This window comes from Perca fluviatilis, chromosome 13 (assembly GCF_010015445.1).
Source record: "Perca fluviatilis chromosome 13, GENO_Pfluv_1.0, whole genome shotgun sequence".
NCBI classification, from domain to species: domain Eukaryota; kingdom Metazoa; phylum Chordata; class Actinopteri; order Perciformes; family Percidae; genus Perca; species Perca fluviatilis.
The window spans coordinates 23,100,274-23,118,016 of NC_053124.1; the positions used below are offsets into that span (position 1 = coordinate 23,100,274).

A 17,743-nucleotide genomic window follows, 5' to 3' on the forward strand; every position below is an offset into this window, starting at 1 on the left:
TTTTAACTCTACTCACAATATCCTATCTAAAGGATACTTCTTCCCCCTGTGAGTTTTAATCTATTGTAGTGCCAAAAGGGACAGCTACATTGACATAACTGACCAAATCAGGATTATCAATATTTGTCTTCCTGGTGCAATTACCCATGGCACCTCTTGCTCAAAGTGACTCAGTTAACAGATCACATACAGTACCCCAGTCTATGATGGCCTCTTAAATCTCCTGCCCTAACTCAACAGGTTAAAAAATGAAAAAAAGAAAGTGTGTGTCAGGTCAGTGAAGTCTAAAGTTAAACTGGTCAGTTATAAATGAGTACATTTGTTAAGAAATTAAGTCCATTATGACACAGTAAAGTTATTCAGCTTTTGCTCTATTCTTTACTCTATAACACACTAAATTATTAGACAAGAGTTCATTTCCTCCAGAGCTGCAGGACAGACACAGGTTTAAGTCATGTTTTTAGCTCAACTGTCTAGAGTACAATGGGGTTGTAAAGCAAACGTGGGCCATCATGTTGGTCACAGCAGCAGGAGGGACACCCAAAATATCATACAGTATAAACTTATATTTTTTTATATAAAATTATAACACATTTAATTATTGCATCCACTCCTCATTATCCACTAATTCAACATAGTCTAACTGATTCCAGGTTATGCATAAATTACAACTCTTGCGCACTCTTGATATTTAGAGTAATATTGTACTCCACCTGACAAATAAGTATTATGTGAGTATTGGAAGCAATAATACATTCTGCACTACTGTCTGAAATTGCTGTAAATCCCAGTCTCCTGTTTGCTTTGAAACTGCTTATCGAGGCATGAGAAATCTAAACTGTAAAATTCAAATAATAGGCCTATATTGTTACATTATATATTATATCTATTTATAATAATATAAAAACAAGATGTGGTTTTGACACAAAATTGTTGAAAAGAGTAAACAGACATGTTTAAAGAGTGTTTTTTTTTTTTCATCAAGACCAAACTAGAGAAGGGAGGTTTCTGCAGGTCCTTCCTCCCATGTGATGAAGCAGCCTCACTTCACTTAATTTTAAGAAAAAACTTTGGAGTTAAATTATTCACATATTAAGCAATTCTGGTCTCGCCCAGAGTTAGTCCCCAAACATTGTACTGTGTCTCTGTCTCTGAGTGTTTGCTAACAGCCTTAGGGAGAAACGACAAAAGCATTTAATAAATTACTGAAAGGTAGAGCCATGGGTGAGGCAATTTGTTTGTACACATCAGTCACAAAAGGACAGGAGGTTTTTTGGGTGGTGGGGCAGGGGAGAGCAATAATAAAATGAGAGTCTTCAGAGTCATCGTTTTGAAATGCTTTGCTGAGAGGGAGGCTGTTTGGGCCGGTGAAATGCCTCTATTGTTTTGCCCACAGATCCTCAGAGTTTCTCAACTGTTGTCACTTGAAAAGAGGGCGTGTGGGAGAAGGCAGCCAAACTAACCCTGATTCTATCTGTCACAGCAATAACAGCAAGTGGTGGTCAATATGCAAAAGCCAAAGTAGGCAGAAGTAGATAAGGTGGAACCAAAAGCAGGGAAGTTTATATATTAACATAAGCGGAAAATGTCATGTTTTGTTGTTTTGCAACATGAAATCACCTGATCAGAAAAAGACCTTTTAAAGTGGAAACAGACAGGCGCCCGGATAGCTCAGTTGGTAGAGCGGGCGCCCATATATAGAGGTTTACTCCTCGATGCAGCGGGCCTGGGGTTCGACTCTGACCTGTGGCCCCTTGATGTATGTTGTTCCCCCCTCCCTTTCACTTCTTCAGCTGTCCTGGCAATAAAGGCCTAAAATAAGAGACAAGTCAGCGCAAAGACCAAGAGACTTTGACATTTAATTTTCTTTTCTGTTGATCGATGTCGAAAAAGCCACATTAAATCTACTTTGCTTCAATGTTTTAATACAATAAAAAACATGAACACTTCCAAGAGGGGGGTGAAAAATGTTTATAGTCACAGTAGAAGGCCAAGTTACCAAAATGGCTGATATATATCAGCTTCAACTTGTCTTGTCAAGTTAGAGCTCTAATGAATCTCCAACGGAATTTGTAACATTCTTACTAACCTCAGCACAGACTGAAGCATTACACGTGGAGAGTAAAGACACTCGAACCAAATATTATATATCAACAATACATGTTTTTAGAGTATGTTTTTGTGCGTTGGCTCAGTCTCGGTGGCTGGTATATTTCCTTAATAGTTTTGTCTAGTAGATCTGTATAGGCATCCCAAAAAACAACCTGTGAGGAAAATGGAGCAAATATGGCCTCTGGGCGTGGCAAAGCAGAGGCTGAACATTTTACATGACTGCAGTATGAGCCGCTGAACTGACAAGATTATTACTCTGCAAATACTCTCAGTATTCTGAGAGCTGTTTTCTTGCCACATTTGGAGATTTGTTTCCAGCCCAACACACAGACACCTTTCTTTACTTGTCAGACTATTGGAGGAAGAGTCTGCTCTTGTACCAAAACTGCTGACACTCACCAGCTACAAAAATGGGGGATTCCTCTACACAAAGTTAAAAGGAGTTACAGAGAGAAAAGGAGAAGGGCAGGTCCCAAGCTTGGTTTGAGGTTATCCTGAGTCATAACGGAATCTCCTCCTCTTCTCCCTCTGGAAAAACTGACAGTACACAACACATGAAGACAACTTAGTCCTGCCAGTCATTTTTTTGCCAAAGACAGCTGCCAGGCAGAGGGGGAAAACAAGTTTGTATGAGTCATACGTAAATATCCATACGTTTCTATGGCTTGAACTGGATCTAGTATGGATTGTGTACAAGATGTATTATGCTTATTTGTAATTTCCATTCTGACTTATCAACTATATCAAAAGGCTAACGGACATCCAACAGCTAATTTAAAAAGTAATTACAAAAGCCTGACTGAGATCTTATGATTTTGTCGATACAGTTAGATGGCGTTAATTTGTTGTGTGTGTTTGTGCGTGTTTCACAACCAACGCTGTTACTCAGTCATGTGAAATGTCACAGCAACCACACCCAGAATCCAGACAACCATCATCTCTATCACCACAGGGAATCTTCCTACAACCTCAAAAACACTAAGAATGCAGCAACAGTTGTGTGTTGTATAGTTCCTCTGTGTTACAGTACATTTTCATGTTTATGATTTAAATACAACTGCCCCAACAAGTAGTGCCTTGGAAATATTTAAATGTAGAATATATATATATATATATATATATATATTTTAAAGCATTAAGTTCTCTAGTGATACTATGTGGCAGGAAGGCAGAACTGCAGTCTTAAAGATAAAGTACAAAAGCGTATGAAAAGAAAATAGAAGTTTATTGAGAATTCTGAATCCTGCTCACCCTTCCACAGTAGCAGAAAGACAACAACACAGACAGTCATTAGTTAAAATCTGGACACATAAATACCGCTTCTCTTGTATCATGAAATCCAAAAACAATCTATTGAAGTCACACAAACTTAAAGAGGGGAGGGAGTGAAGAAAGGGCATCTGAGTATCTGCCCCACTGCTTCAGAAACAAAAAAATAAGCGGCTGGTGGTCGGTCTGTCTCTAACCCTGAACATAAATAATGAGACTGTGCTGTGGAGAGACACCAGTAGGATCAGTGCAGTGGTGGAGTGAGCTGAAGGATTCAGATTGTCTAAATTCCTCTTTCTCTGGGTCTCCTCCTTGATCTTCACAGGAATGGTTTGAAATTTTGGGAAATACTTGCATTTAGGCAGAGAGTTAGATGAGCAGACAGACACCACTCTCATATCTGTATGTTAAATATAAAGCTACCACCAATAGCCGGTGAGCTCAGCTTAGCAAAAATACAAAAAACGGGAAAACAGCTAGCCTGGCTCCGTCCAATGGTAATAAAATCCACCTACCAACAACAAGTCGTATTTGTTTGTTTAATACGTCCAAAAAAAGTGTAAAAACTATTTGCATTTTGGTCATGGGCCGGACTATTTCTTTGTAGGGACCAGTAACTTCCTGGAGTCACTACTGGTTGCCCATCGACTGCTAATCAGCTCTAAGCCCCTCTAAAATGGCGAATTGTCATTTGCATTTTTGTACCGATTAAACAAGATATGTGTTAATTAGTGATCTTTAGCTACTAGAAGCAGCTCTATAGCTAATTAACACTTTATATTTTGTTTGTTTAATCTGTACAAGTGTTTAAGTGTAAAAACGACTGGTTGTGGTGTTACAGCCCGGTCTTGGCTAGGACTAGCAACTTCCTGGAATGAAACAATGGTTGCCTAGCAACTGCTAACCGGCGCATAACCCTCTGTAAACCTGTGAAATGCTGCGAAAATGGGCTGCTAGGAGGATTTAGTTACCTTAGGACAGAACTAGCCAGGCTAGCTGTTTTCCCATTACCGAGAACTATGTTAAGTAAAGTTAACCAGCCGCTAGCTAGTCTTCTGATCTACTCTCTGCCAGAAAGCAAATATGTGTATTCCACAAAATGTCAAACTATTTCTTTTAGGGAGATGAAGCTACGAGGGAAAGGGGAGGGGGGGGGTGATAATACAAACACAGCTAAGCCGGCTGCTGCAGGAGGGGACACGTCTCAGAAAAATGTAGCACAGGTTATATTTTTACTTCAGGACCAATACAGACAGTTGTTTGACACACGCACAGACAGCTGGAGAAATGACGCAGGCTGATTACAATTGTCTGAACGATTCAGAATTAATTTTAGTTAAATCTATTTCTACTTCACCTCCTCTAACAGCAGAAGAAAAAAAAACATTGTTGCTTGTGTCTCTTGAAAAACAAAAACAATCTGGGTGTGTTCTCTGAATCTTAAGGCAAATTTAACAGAAAGCTTTGTGCAACACCACCACAAAACATCAGACAAACCGGTAACCAAATTCTTTCATACAGAAAGACACCCACCATCCAAACTGTCTCTGCGAGTGCCAGCCTGAGTGTACATGCATGGGGGGGGGGCTTATGGGAAGAGGAGGCTTCCAATGAAGGAGGGTTTACCACCACCCTTTACCAAACTGTGCCAAATACAGAACAAACACAGAGCCAGAGGTCAAAGCTGACTCAGCCGTTGCACTCTCTTTAGCTTTCCGCCTAACAGCCCTGGACATAAAACCTTTTCTACGAGGAAAAGTTCCCTGTAGTGTCCCACTGATTATATCATTTTATCATCAGTGTGCTCGTGAACAGCAGCAGCAAGAAGCCCCTGGATTGTTCAGCTTCCTCTTATCTCACCTCCTGTTTTTGGCACTGATGAGTTTGGTAAGGTACATGCATGGAATCCCAAGTGTGTGGATGCATTCATGTATTTCTGTATGTATGAGCGTGTGTGTGTGTGTGTGTGTGTGTGTGTGTGTGTGTTGGTTTGTGATTAAGATCATGGCTGTGCGTTTTTAGGTCTCCCTCACACTCAAAAATCTTTACACGTTTTCATTTGCCCTAATCTAAACCAAAATAATACAGTCTTCAAGGTTGGGAGGGGGCACCTGAAAAGCTTTGTAAAATGCAGGTGACCCCTCCCCTTCTGATGGTAATTCTTTCCCGTCTTCTCTCTCTACGAATCATCCTCCTCCATCTCCTCTGTCCAGGGCGCTCTAGCGGATGGCCTTGACGGGGCTCTTGAAGCTGGAGGCGGCCTGCAGCTGCAGCTGGTAGGCCATGGGATGGATCTTGAACCCGTACAGCCTGGAGAAAGAAGAAAGTGACAAACAGGGTTGAGTGTTTCTTCTGGCTACTGTTAATCAAACATGATTAAAAAGTCCAGAGGGGCACAAAAGCATCAACTATTCACTTCAAATCAAATCAACAAGATGCAACAAAAACATGCACACCACAATTGATGAGGCTCTGTACATTGTGATCAGTGCTGTATTTGCTTTTAGGGAGAGAGCAGCGATGTATGATCTTAAGCTCTCACGGTTTCCCATCACCCCACCCAGACGGTCCCTCACATGACGTTTTCTGTCAACAGATTGAAATGGGATGCAAGAAAAGGAGGCGGATACGAGAGAAAATAGACTTGGGTGTCCTAAAGTGATCAGGAATCTGCTGACATTGGCTCAAATTAATTTTTCACATTTAGCAGATTCTCTAGGTCTGAAACAATTAGTCGCTTAATCGATCGACAAAAAAACAATCAGCTACTATTTTAATAATAGAATATTTCATTCCCTAGTTTCAGCTTCTAAATGGTGAGTATTTTCTTCTTTTCTTTGTCTTATGCGAAATTAAACTGGTTATCTTTTCGTAGCATATGGTTATCTTTTCGTATCACGTCCATTGGTATTGTTCATGTGCATTTTAAACAATAGTCTGAGGTTTTATAGAAAAAAAACTATAACTCCATTCACTGAGAATCTAATTGGCAGATTTATCGATTGTGAAAGAAATTGTTACTTGCAACCCTAATAACTAACTCTGATGCTAATTTGAGTACATCCACCAGTCTACAGTGTAGGGCTGCATAATTTCAACTACAATCATCAGGGCGATCAACAACACGTTCTATTTCATCAGTTGGATCCACATGATTCACAGTATTTGGTCCCAATTAGTATAGATGCTGCGATTGGTGGACTCTTTCCTTATAATGTGTTACATTTCTTATGGTGAGAACGGTTAGACACAGCATGCTCCAAAACATACACCGATTGGTCAGAGTGCAGACGTCGCTGCTGCTACATCCATTATTTTTACAGTCTCTGCCTGCTGTTCTAACCTTGGGACAAACTGGTTGGCGGGCCTCTTGGGCCTGTACTCAGGGTGAACCATGAAGAGCATGTGGGGGAAGCCAGTGCCAAAATAGGCTCCATCTGTGTGGTGGTGCCTGGAGGACTTGGGTGTGTAGACGTCCATACATTTAGGACAGTACAGCTTCACCATGGCCTCTCCTGGGATGTCTGACAGACCTGTGGAGGAAGAGGAGTAGGGACAGAGAGAGGAAGAAACTGGTTAAGGCATGAGAGTAAATCTACTATTATAGCCTGACCAATAAAAGGACTTTTAAGGCCGATATCGATACAAATATTTGGTGTTTTAAAAATCCGATATTCCAATATATCGGCAGAAAAATATATATCCAGAAACGCCTAACAAAACAAAAGTTATTTGTAGTTATTTATGAGTCCTCAATAAAATAATGATAATGCAGTTTAAAAATAAACTTGTCACAACAGAACAGAGGAACATCAACATATACATACACACACACATACATATATGAATATATATATACACACATATATATATACACACACATATATATATATATATATATATATATATATATATGTGTGTGTATATATTATATATATATATATATATATATATATATATATATACACACACACACACACACACACACACACACACACACACACACACACACACACACACACACACACACACACACACACACACACACACATATATATATAATTCCATATGTGTTCATTCATAGTTTTGATGCCTTCAGTGAGAATCTACTATGTAAATAGTCATGAAAATAAAGAAACACATTGAATGAGAAGGTGTGTCCAAACTTTTGGCCTGTACTATACATACATATATATAAGTTCTGATAAATAAAATGTATAAAAATACGATATGAAACTTTAAGGGCCCTATCTTGCACTCAGCGCAATTGCCTTTGTACACCGACGCATGTATCATTCCTATTTTGCACCCGACGCACAGCGGACTTTTCCCTCCACAGATGCACGTTGGTAAATTAGGGAATGTATTTGCGCTCGAGTGAGTTCAGCGAAAAGAGGAGGCGTGTTCCGGCACAAACGTTACGTGGTGCCATTTTGCAGTTTCAGAAAACAATTCTGCCACTGACCAGGAAAAACCTGGTCTAAAGTCAGTGGCACTAGTCTAAAGTCAGTGGCGCGTTATTCAGATGCTATTTTAGGGACGAATGGTTGGCCATAATGTAGCGTGTGCACAACGCGCATACACTTCTCTCATCTACAGCAGTTCACATTTTTGAAATCCATACATAATTACAAAGAAAAATATTACTGAAAATGCGCTTCATGTGTTTGGATAGATCAGGAGGCATTTTACAGTACAATCCTCAAAAAGTCGCAGCATTCTTTGTGGCTTGTTGTGTTTTACACATTTCCATGAATCATGGATGTGTTGATGACATAAATGAGGAAATATTAGAGGACTTAAGGAGACGTGATGTTGAACTACGGTGGGATTGGACACTCCGGCGGAATCTGGTCCTGGAGTGGCAATGCGCGATGCGCTCCTGGTGGAGCGGGTGGATGGAGATGGAGTGGGGGGAGGAGGTTAGGGGCACAACAGGAGCAGGTGGTGCGTTTGGAGGCCCACGCTCCATGGCTGCAGCAATCCTCTCCAGACTTGAGGAGACGCGCCCGAGAGGCCGCAGCAACATCGCCATCCGGCCAAGACGGGCAATTATTACTTTGCCGCATCCCAGACAGCTCCTGCTGGCGTGCGGCAAGCAAATCCGCCGTCATAACAGCAGTCCGCCACGGAACAATACGCCTGCTCTTAAAGGGAATGTGAGATGACGCTCTGATTGGTTATTTTCACGTTACGCCCAAACCACACCTAGCTGCTTCAGACCAACCCATTTAAGATTTGCGTCGGGCGCAAGAGTCCTTTATCCCGCCGGTATAATAGCAACAGCGCCCGAGATCCGCCCACAAAGCTACTTGCGTTTTGCGTTTCACACTTGCGTTTCAGATCGTTAAAATAGGGCCCAAAGGGTTAAACATGAGTGTTGGTAACAAGGACATTGTAGAGCGCCCTCTGGTGGACAAACTGTACAACGCCAACACTCAGAACATGGTTGAAGGGTGTTTCGTCCGTTTTTATTTCATTTTTTAAATATTCATTTATCGGCCATTAAAAATGCCGATACCATAGTTTGGAAAATGCCTAATATCGGCCGATAATATCAGCCCACCGATATATCAGTCGGGCTCTATCTATTATATCTAAGATAGAGACAGCACTGGAATGCTGCTAGTAAAGTACAAATACTTCTTAGTTCCATCCAGGTATTTTCATCCATTTCATTGTCACACCCATTTGCATTTGAATAGAAACAAATGGCGCAATTTGAGTTGCACTGTGAGGTTTGTCACACCATAAATAACTTGCTAAAAACGGACCACATATTGTAAGTAAAAAAAACATTCCCAGACATTCCCAAACCAAAACATCAGTCTAATACCCCTCTCCCACTGGCCAAAAAACCCACTTACACCCACTAACATCTGGCTTTTGTCTGCAGTGGGAAAGGTTACAATGGACATTCACTCCCGGGACAAATGACTCTGCAGTAGGCACCGGGTATTTATCGGCTCCAGCTCCAAACAGAAGTGATGGAAATAGTACACCCAGGTGGATGCACTAATTTTTGGCCATTTTCCGATGCGTCACCTCCGTTGGCAACTTCGGTCATCTTGTCTTCACCCAAGCAGTGCTTGAACGCCCAATTAGTTGGCACCAATAGTCTACAGGAAACCTCTATACGGCCCATATGAAACCCAGAAGTGTTGTTTCCTGTGAACTTTTATGATTGAAATATCATCTACAGCCCAAGTGGATGAAAATAAGCTTGGTTGCTAACAGTTGCATTTTGGGCAATTTTAGTAATTAGCTAGTTAAGGTGACACAGGAGAATGTGTGGGGCATCGTGGGGTAGAGTGGCAGTTGACAGGTGGGATAAGGAAGGGTGGACTTTGCATCATTGCTCATATATCTTTTTTTCTCTCTTTAGCAGATGTACTTGTGTTTAAAACCCCTGCATATACACGCTATCGGTGGGAAAAGGGTATAAATGACCTCTCTGTGTGACACCAGTTTCTCAGATAAGAACTGTTGCAGATATTTGCATATACAAAGCCCCAGACAGACTGTAGCTATACTCCTAAATAACACTCTTTGAGTCATATTATATTCAACATGAAATGTGTTCCATTACAACAGTGAGCAAAGACTTAATGCCAGGGTTCATACGCATTTTAAGCAATACTTTTCTGCAAATTTCCATGACTATGTGTTCCTGAAAATGTCAGTCGACATTATACAATAAGAATACAAATCTGTGTTAAAGTTTACCCTCAGAAGTTTAACTATAAAATGAATGACAATTTATGTGGTTCATAGTGGGATTCATAATATCGCTCCCCGAATAGAATGTTGAGGTTAAGACGACGTGAAAATACATTTATTAATGACATATTATTATGCTGTGTTAAAAAGAATTCCATGACTTTTCCAAAACTTTCAGGGTCTTTTTATGTTCCCAAAACCTTTCCAGGCCTGGAATTTGCATTTTTCAAATTCCATAATTTTTCCGGGTTTTTTCAAAAACGTATGAACCCTGTAATGCTAAGCTTTGAACATTGTGACACCTATAGAGACATAATGTTTATCACTATTATATAAGCCACAGCATTTTAATGGTTATCAGCTATCTTGTGGTGCTTTACCATATCTTGAAAACATGGACGTTTTGTATTTAAGAATGAATCTTTTTACTCACCGATAGGAAGCATAGGCTGATTCTCACAATAGACCCGGGGGCAATAGCCAAAATCTCCCTGCTGATACTTCTCCAACTGCAAGGTATAAAAAACAGGATATATACTATAAATTATAATAAGTGGCAAACAAGCCTAATTTAACAACGGTCTTTCACTGGTATGGTAAGGCTTTCACTCAGGGCTCAAATACTTTACATCTCTTTAACGGTTTGCCAAACTGTCTGTCCATCTTTTGCACTGTATTTTGAAATGTAGACCTGGAAATAATGCACCAGGGGAAAGTGTGTTGTTACAGTAAAGACCAACAAAAGTAAATGCAATATTGGGCACAAATGGCCTCGAACAACAGAGGTGTTTTTGTCAGTCTTGTTTTTGACTGTACCATATTCTAAGTTCCTTTAAGGGCGTTTTCACACATGAAAGTCCGAACCAAGGTCCGTACCAAGGTTCATGTTTTTGTTACATTGTATACATTTGATCCGGTAAGTTTTGGTTTCACACTGCAGTTTTGCAAGCGCACTAAAGATCTTTACGTGACAAAACTACGTCCTGCCGTCATCACATACGTGAGCTGCGTCTCCAGATACTTAGAACTGATTGGTTTGTTGACGGGCTTCCCCGTCCTCTCGTATCCTCTCTCTGGGTCCGAGTTTAGGCTATTCAACTGACCGCTGCTCTCCCCTACCGCGGCTCTTTTTGTTTTGTTGTGATGTAGAGAAGCAAGATACGGGAACTTTCTTTCTGGAGCATTTATTCAGAGACAAACTGAAACCTACACTTTACATTTACTACCACTTAACAAATAAACTGCTGATGTATTCTCTGCTCTGATAGCTGTCTGCTCTGAGCGCATTTACCCTCTCTCTCTCTCTCTCTCTCTCTCTCTCTCTCTCTCTCTCTCTCTCTCTCTCTCTCAGCACCGAGCTATTCCTTAAAGGAGCTTCCCTGGTCTTGTAACACGAGGAGAGCCTGCCAGAGCTTCCTGTATTTGGTCCGAAAGTCGGAACCATCCAAAAAATGCTTTCACACTATAAACGAACCGGACCATGGTTCAGTTTGGTCCGGACCGAGACCACCTCTTTTTGTCGGACCAAAATTTGGTCTTTTGATCCGGACCGTGGTCCGGGGGAGGTTTCGCACCTTTAATTTTGGTTCGGATCAAACTAAAAAGTCAGAAAGTCCGGACCAAACGAGGTATGTGTGAAAACGCCCTAAGTTTGCCTAACCTCCTGTTTGTGACATAGAATTGCAATAATCATTGGTGCTCTACATCGTTTAAGTCACTTTGAGCAGATTTGCCTTTTTAGTAATAAGGCAAAACAAAACTTTCGCTTTATATCACAAAGGGAATTAAAGAATGTAAACACAAATACTGTTGGGAATACAAATATATGTAATCCATCTAGTGTTGATGGTACTATCAGTAGGTCAAATCGGATGCTGAACTATAAATCCAAACCTATGCGGTAAATAATCAATGGTAGGACTGTATGCCAATGAGATTCTGAATGGAAAGTTTACTTTTAAAAAGTTGCCAAATGGTTCCATTAACAAGACCAAAGTGATCTGTGTGTTTTGTCGTTGTGAAATGAGCTATCATCGCAGCACGTCCAGTCTGAAATACCACTTGATAGCCAAGCATACAGCTGATACAAATTCTCAGCCCCCTCGTCAAAGCCAGGCGACAATGGATGACTTCAGACAGAAGCACATGGATACCACAACTAAGAACAAACTTATTGATTGAACACGTTGTTTTCAATAAAAAAACATTTGCACAAAGCAAGCCGATCCACTTTTCCATGTTGATAAGAGCATTACAATAAGAAAAAAAGAAATGGGACAAAAAGAAATCAAGGGACATTTAGAATAGATAAAAATGTGCGATTAATTGCGAGTTAACTATTACATTAATGCGATTAAATATTTTAATCGTTTGACAGCACTAATATCATCAGTGTTTGAAGTTTAATCTCACATGGTGTATACAATTTTTCACCCTGTCAGCTTTTCTAATGCAGACATGGGTAGTGGATTTTCCTGGCGCTTACCATCTGTGCGATGCCTCGGTTAGTGAGGATGTAGCGTGCGTGGATGAGGCCGTACAGCATCTCAGCTGCCTGCTCGATCAGGTCACTCTGGTTGGGATTGTCCTCCAGCTCTTCATCTGAAGACAGAAGGAAACAGAGGACAATGGTTGGTGTCCAAATTTCTTTTTGATAGTTTACAGAGATGTAAAACTGTGCCGAGAAAGATTTTCAGATGGATAAGGTATATTAGACTGTTGTCCTCTGGTCTAATTTTACTCATTTTCAAAAAGTTTCTATATCAGTAATTTGGGTTTCTTCCAAATTTTCCAAAAAAAAGGTAACGTGGATGTTTCCATACAACGCTCTTCCCACGTAAAATAAATAAGTTCACTACTTTTGTTGAATTTGGGTATTTCATTTAATTTTATAGCATTTGAAAAAAAGAATTGATAAAAGAACGTTGAAAAAAGTGACAAAAATGTCAGAAAAAGCTTTAAAAACGAAAAAAAAAAAAAAAAAAAAATCACAACAACGTCAAAAAGCGCAGAAATAAATCAACAAAAATGTCGGGAAAAGTGACAAAAACTTGGAAGAAAGGGTCAAAAACATCGGGGGAAAAGCGGCAAAAGTGCTGAAAATACAAAAGTACATGGGGCGCATGCTCTACCAGGTGAGCTACCCAAGCACTTTGTTAATTTTAAATTTTGCCCCAAAAAAACTAAAAGTTGCATGGTCAACACAACACAAGGGTTAAAGAAGAATAGGGACACAATGTTTCTAAACATTTTCTATTCTTTGAAACGGCATAAAACAAACAACAGCTGTTCAGAAGGAGCCTGAAGAGCAGTTAAAAGAACTTGCATGGTTTCAAAGATCTTGTGAAAATGTACAATGACTTTGAGGGGGGGGGGACCTATACTGCTGGATGTGTTGAAATATTTATAATCATCTGACAAGGAGAGAAACAACCTGCACAGCAGCTGAGCAGGATAAACAGCCTTAAAACTAAACAATGCGGAGATCAAATGCTCATTCTCATTTCTGTTTAATAGATGACAAGTGCAAGATGAGTCGAAGGCAACACTTGCTTTGTCACCTTTGTGGTGCAGGGAATTAATTCCCCCGAAGATCCACTTCCAAAGAATTTTATTTCTTTTTTCTTTGGAAATAGATAATGAGTTATGATGAGACTAAGGGATAGCTTAGACAACATCAGGTCATTCATAGGTCACAGGTCAGGGGACGAGAATATTCAGCCCGTCTCTAATAACCAAACGTCTCTCTTTGTTTTTTATTTTATTTTATTTATACAGGACAGCTGAAGACATGAAAGGGGAGAGAGAGGGGGAATGACATGCAGCAAAGGGCCACAGGTCGGAGTCGAACCCACCTAGACAATTATCCACCGTTTCAACCAAATCAATGGATGGTAACCAGTGCTTAACTAAATTTGAGAATGTTGAGGCATGAACATAAGATACAGACCTGGTTCAAGGTCCAGGATCATGTCTAGGGCCTGGCGGTAGTGGGGGACCTGCTCATTGAGCCCTGTCAGGTTGAACTTGTCCTGGATGTAGTCTTCATCCACCTTTAGTTGGAGAAATCAGGTGAGACAACTGATTATTCGGAAAGAATAGCATATAACTGACAGCATAGGTTGAGGTTTTTTAAAGTCTATGCCAAAAGGTCAATTTAACAGTTGTTAACCACTGTAATCATTCCTCCTGTGCATACCGGCGGTGAAGAGAACCCTTCCAAATGTTATACTAAGAGCTGGGGTTTAAAACTGGAGATACATTACGTGGGGATGTCTTCAGGACCAGTAGGAACATGAGAAATGATAGCAGGGACCAGTAACTCTTTCAAAGTAAATATGGGCATGGGAGTATTGTTTAAAGCTAAACTTGAAAAACTGTGAACCTATTTAATAAGGAACAAGGGGTAAGAACATTATTGTTTCAGGACCATGTTGTTGAAAGTGTGAAAATACAAACTCACTGAATGGTAAGAAATGTTCTTAGCAACTCAAAGGCTCGGAAAAACGATGTCAAGCAAGTGTGTAAAGTAACAAATGAAGCAATGATGTATTCAGTCAATACAGAGCATCTAAACCCAAGGATGCAGCACACCTGCTTCCTCACTCATCTTCACCGACTGAGATTTCAGTTTCTATTACATTTATTGGAAGAAACCTTTGTTATTTTACAGTTGCTTGACACCATGCTTTCTAATCTTGTAGGTCACTACGAAGACTTCCTACCACCAAGTGAGCTCCTATAATGATGTAGGACCTGACACATAAGTACACAGTCATAGATCAGGACTAGTTGTGGCTATGTCCCTGTGTGTGGTGAAAGTAACAGTAAGCGAGACATGTCAATATGGAGTGCAATACACCTCACACACTCTCTGTCTCTCTCTCTCCAACCGATGGAGGCAGCTGGTTTTTTCCTCGTCACTGTTGCACCAAATTAATTGTTTGGTCTCTGTAAATTATAGTGTGGTCTAGTACTACTCTATCTGTAAAGTGATAACTTATATTATGATTTGACACTATAAATAAACTTAAATTAAATTTTTTCTGCTTAAAACTAAGTCCAGCTTCTAGTTGGACTTTATTTTAATATGTCACTACATGGATGTCAACAATTAATAGTTAGTCAGACTCACCTCACAGAAAAACTCATTCCCCCTCAGTCCACAGAACCAGGAGATCCATGACACTTCCTCTGAACTGCTCATCTCTGAAGACCTATAAAGAGACATGTGAATAAAATACTCAGGTATATTAATCAACTACATAAACACTGAACTCACACTTAGCAACATAATAACTATAATAAGACTAAATGCCAATGTCAAACTCATACTTCAACGGGTCAGATTCCTTCAGTATTTTCACAATGATAGTTTGTCCAAAAATTATGAAACTCTGTCATGTCAAGAGTAACTGAATAAAGCAATAGCTTCTGCCCAAACCGATGAAGGCTAGGCTAAACAGCTAGCTAATGTTATCTTCTTAACACCGTTCATTTTATGAAATACTCGTTGTAGTAGTTTGTAATTCTCGAATCTTTCGAAAACATGTTACGAGAAATAAATCGAACCTTTAATATACATATATATATATATATGATATATCTATGCGCGACGACAAATGGTTAGCAAGTATTTTTCTCTCCTAGGATGGCGAAGGCATGTCCCGCCCTACTCTGCCTCTGATTGGTTTACCCTATTCTACCCTAACCAATCCCACTCCTCTGTCCTAAACCTAACCAACCCAACCAGAGCAGACAATGAGTACTAGCCAATCAGAGGGAGCGTAAGGCGGGTCATGCCCGCCCATACCCTAGCCATCATAGGAAGAATATTTTCGGCAAACGATTAAAGTAGCCAACGTTAGCTCACTAAGCTAAACCCCGCTAGCAGCTAGGTGAAATTCAATATGGCGCATCGTTAGAAAATAGGCCTCATCATAAAGATTAGCTCTTTTTGGAGCTCCCCTTGCCTCTGCGTTTAAACGTCTAATTACGGTTACATGAGTGATTCTGCCAACTTACCCGACTTTCAACTTTTATACTCCTTAAAAAACCCGACAGCTCGAAAATTTAGCAATCTCACCGGTGTAAATAAGATGGACACCACCTCCCAGTTCACCATCTACGTGCTTCTTCTTCCTACACAGACTCGGAGGCAGCACTCAGCGCCGATGATGCACTGCTGCCGCCCACTGGTTACTAGTGATAAACCGTCTCTGTAGATATGTTACGTGCTGTGCATGGATGTATTAATGTATTAAGAGAACGGTGCTGTGTAGGTCTTATGATACATCCATGGCTGTGCCGAGATTCAGAGCGTGGAAGTTCTCCGTAACAAACATGGATGTATTAAGAGAACAGTAACAAAGCGCCAGCGAGACTTTTCTTCTTATCCATTTATTTATATGCTTGTAACCAGAGTTAATGGCGTCAGTAACGCCCAAAGCCCTAACACAGTTGAGAAAAATTAAAGCAATAAAGTCTCCCCTCTACATAATTTTTCTGGTTTATTGGTTATTTACGAACGGATTGATTACTGGTTACGTCTTCTTTGTGTTTTTAACTGCAGCTTGCAGACTTTATGTTGCACTACTGCATGGACGTATTAAAATGCCATCTTCTGGAGTTTTAGTATTAGTCATGGACGTATTAAGGTTTTGATTAACTGGTTACTTCTTCTTTTTTTGTGTTTATAACGGCTGCTTGCAGCTTTTATGTTGCACTACTGCTATCTTCTGGAGTTAGTTAACTTGTACACATAGACCGTATAAAAACAATATATTATTTACAGTCATTGCTCCTACAGTGTCCAGTATGTCAGATTTTCCTCAGCAGTCCTGTTCTCATTAGAAAGCTGAACAAGCATCTTCTGCCTTGCCCATGTCCACTTTCACCACATTTCAAAATGTCCTTTACTCTTGCTTCTGTTAGCCCAAATCGTTTCATTTATTCCAACATGTCATTTCTCTCTGAAACATATTTTCTTGCAACTTAGCACATGCTCTACAGTTTCTGTGAGTAAATGAGGTATGGTACCTCAAAAAACAGTTGGTTGCTTCACTATAATGCCACTGGTTACTTTTCTTGGCAAGACCCGCCCCTGCGTAGCAGCTGAGTGGTTGACGTCAGCAAGGTAAGGTGAGGGCGATGACTTCCGAAAGGTTAGGGTGTATCTGATGTAATATGTTCTATGTATTTTGTATTGTATTTGACTGTAATCAGTTGTATAAATAAAAAACATAGACAGTATATAAGAAAAAAACAACTTCCGAGTGGTTAGGGTAAGGATAGCCCCATTGGTCAGGGGAAAGGACCTGAACGTGCGAGCATGGACGCCTGGCCAATCCTTGGGCTTGAATGCTACACAGGGCGTGTCTTGCCAAGAATAGCAGTAGGTTTCATATTAACGCGGTTAGCGTCTGTATTTTCATACTTTACCCTTCCCTTTTTCAAGAAAATGCATCAAGTTTGGAATTATTTTTTTCCAAATGAAAAACAGCCCAAAGACATTTATACTCTTTGCATTAATTGTAATGTAATAAGGTCTACATAATTATATTGACTTGAAAAATAAATGTCAGGACAATAGATCGTTAGATTCCTTTCATGTAGAACATATTGTGAAACACAGGTTGAACAA

The 17,743-nt window shown here is 40.1% G+C and overlaps 1 protein-coding gene across 2 annotated transcripts; it reads right to left on the reverse strand.

Moving 5' to 3' along the window:
- Window positions 1-3,316: 3,316 nt before the first annotated feature.
- Window positions 3,317-16,271, reverse strand: csnk2b (casein kinase 2, beta polypeptide). 2 transcript variants are annotated; one of them, XM_039819907.1, is made up of 7 exons: window positions 16,126-16,271; window positions 15,236-15,317; window positions 14,051-14,153; window positions 12,587-12,702; window positions 10,535-10,610; window positions 6,725-6,914; window positions 3,317-5,691 (listed from the first exon to the last, which is right to left on the reverse strand). In XM_039819907.1, exons 2-7 carry the CDS (start codon window positions 15,305-15,307, stop codon window positions 5,601-5,603), a joined length of 648 nt encoding a protein of 215 aa, XP_039675841.1. In that variant the 5' UTR covers window positions 15,308-15,317; window positions 16,126-16,271; the 3' UTR covers window positions 3,317-5,600. The 2 variants fall into 2 exon arrangements, with proteins under 2 accessions (XP_039675841.1, XP_039675842.1); XM_039819908.1 differs by having other exon boundaries at window positions 16,187-16,258.
- Window positions 16,272-17,743: the final 1,472 nt, after the last annotated feature.

What these genes read in the sequence shown, in the direction of transcription:
- csnk2b (XM_039819907.1), bottom strand. Translation starts at nt 15,307, where the DNA reads ATGAGCAGTTCAGAGGAAGTGTCATGGATCTCCTGGTTCTGTGGACTG. An exon ending in GGAATGAGTTTTTCTGTGAG is followed by an intron (nt 14,154 to 15,235) that starts GTGAGTCTGACT and finishes CTCCAACTAAAG; the next exon opens with GTGGATGAAGACTACATCCA. An exon ending in TCAGCCTATGCTTCCTATCG is followed by an intron (nt 6,915 to 10,534) that starts GTGAGTAAAAAG and finishes CTTCCTCCACAG; the next exon opens with GTCTGTCAGACATCCCAGGA.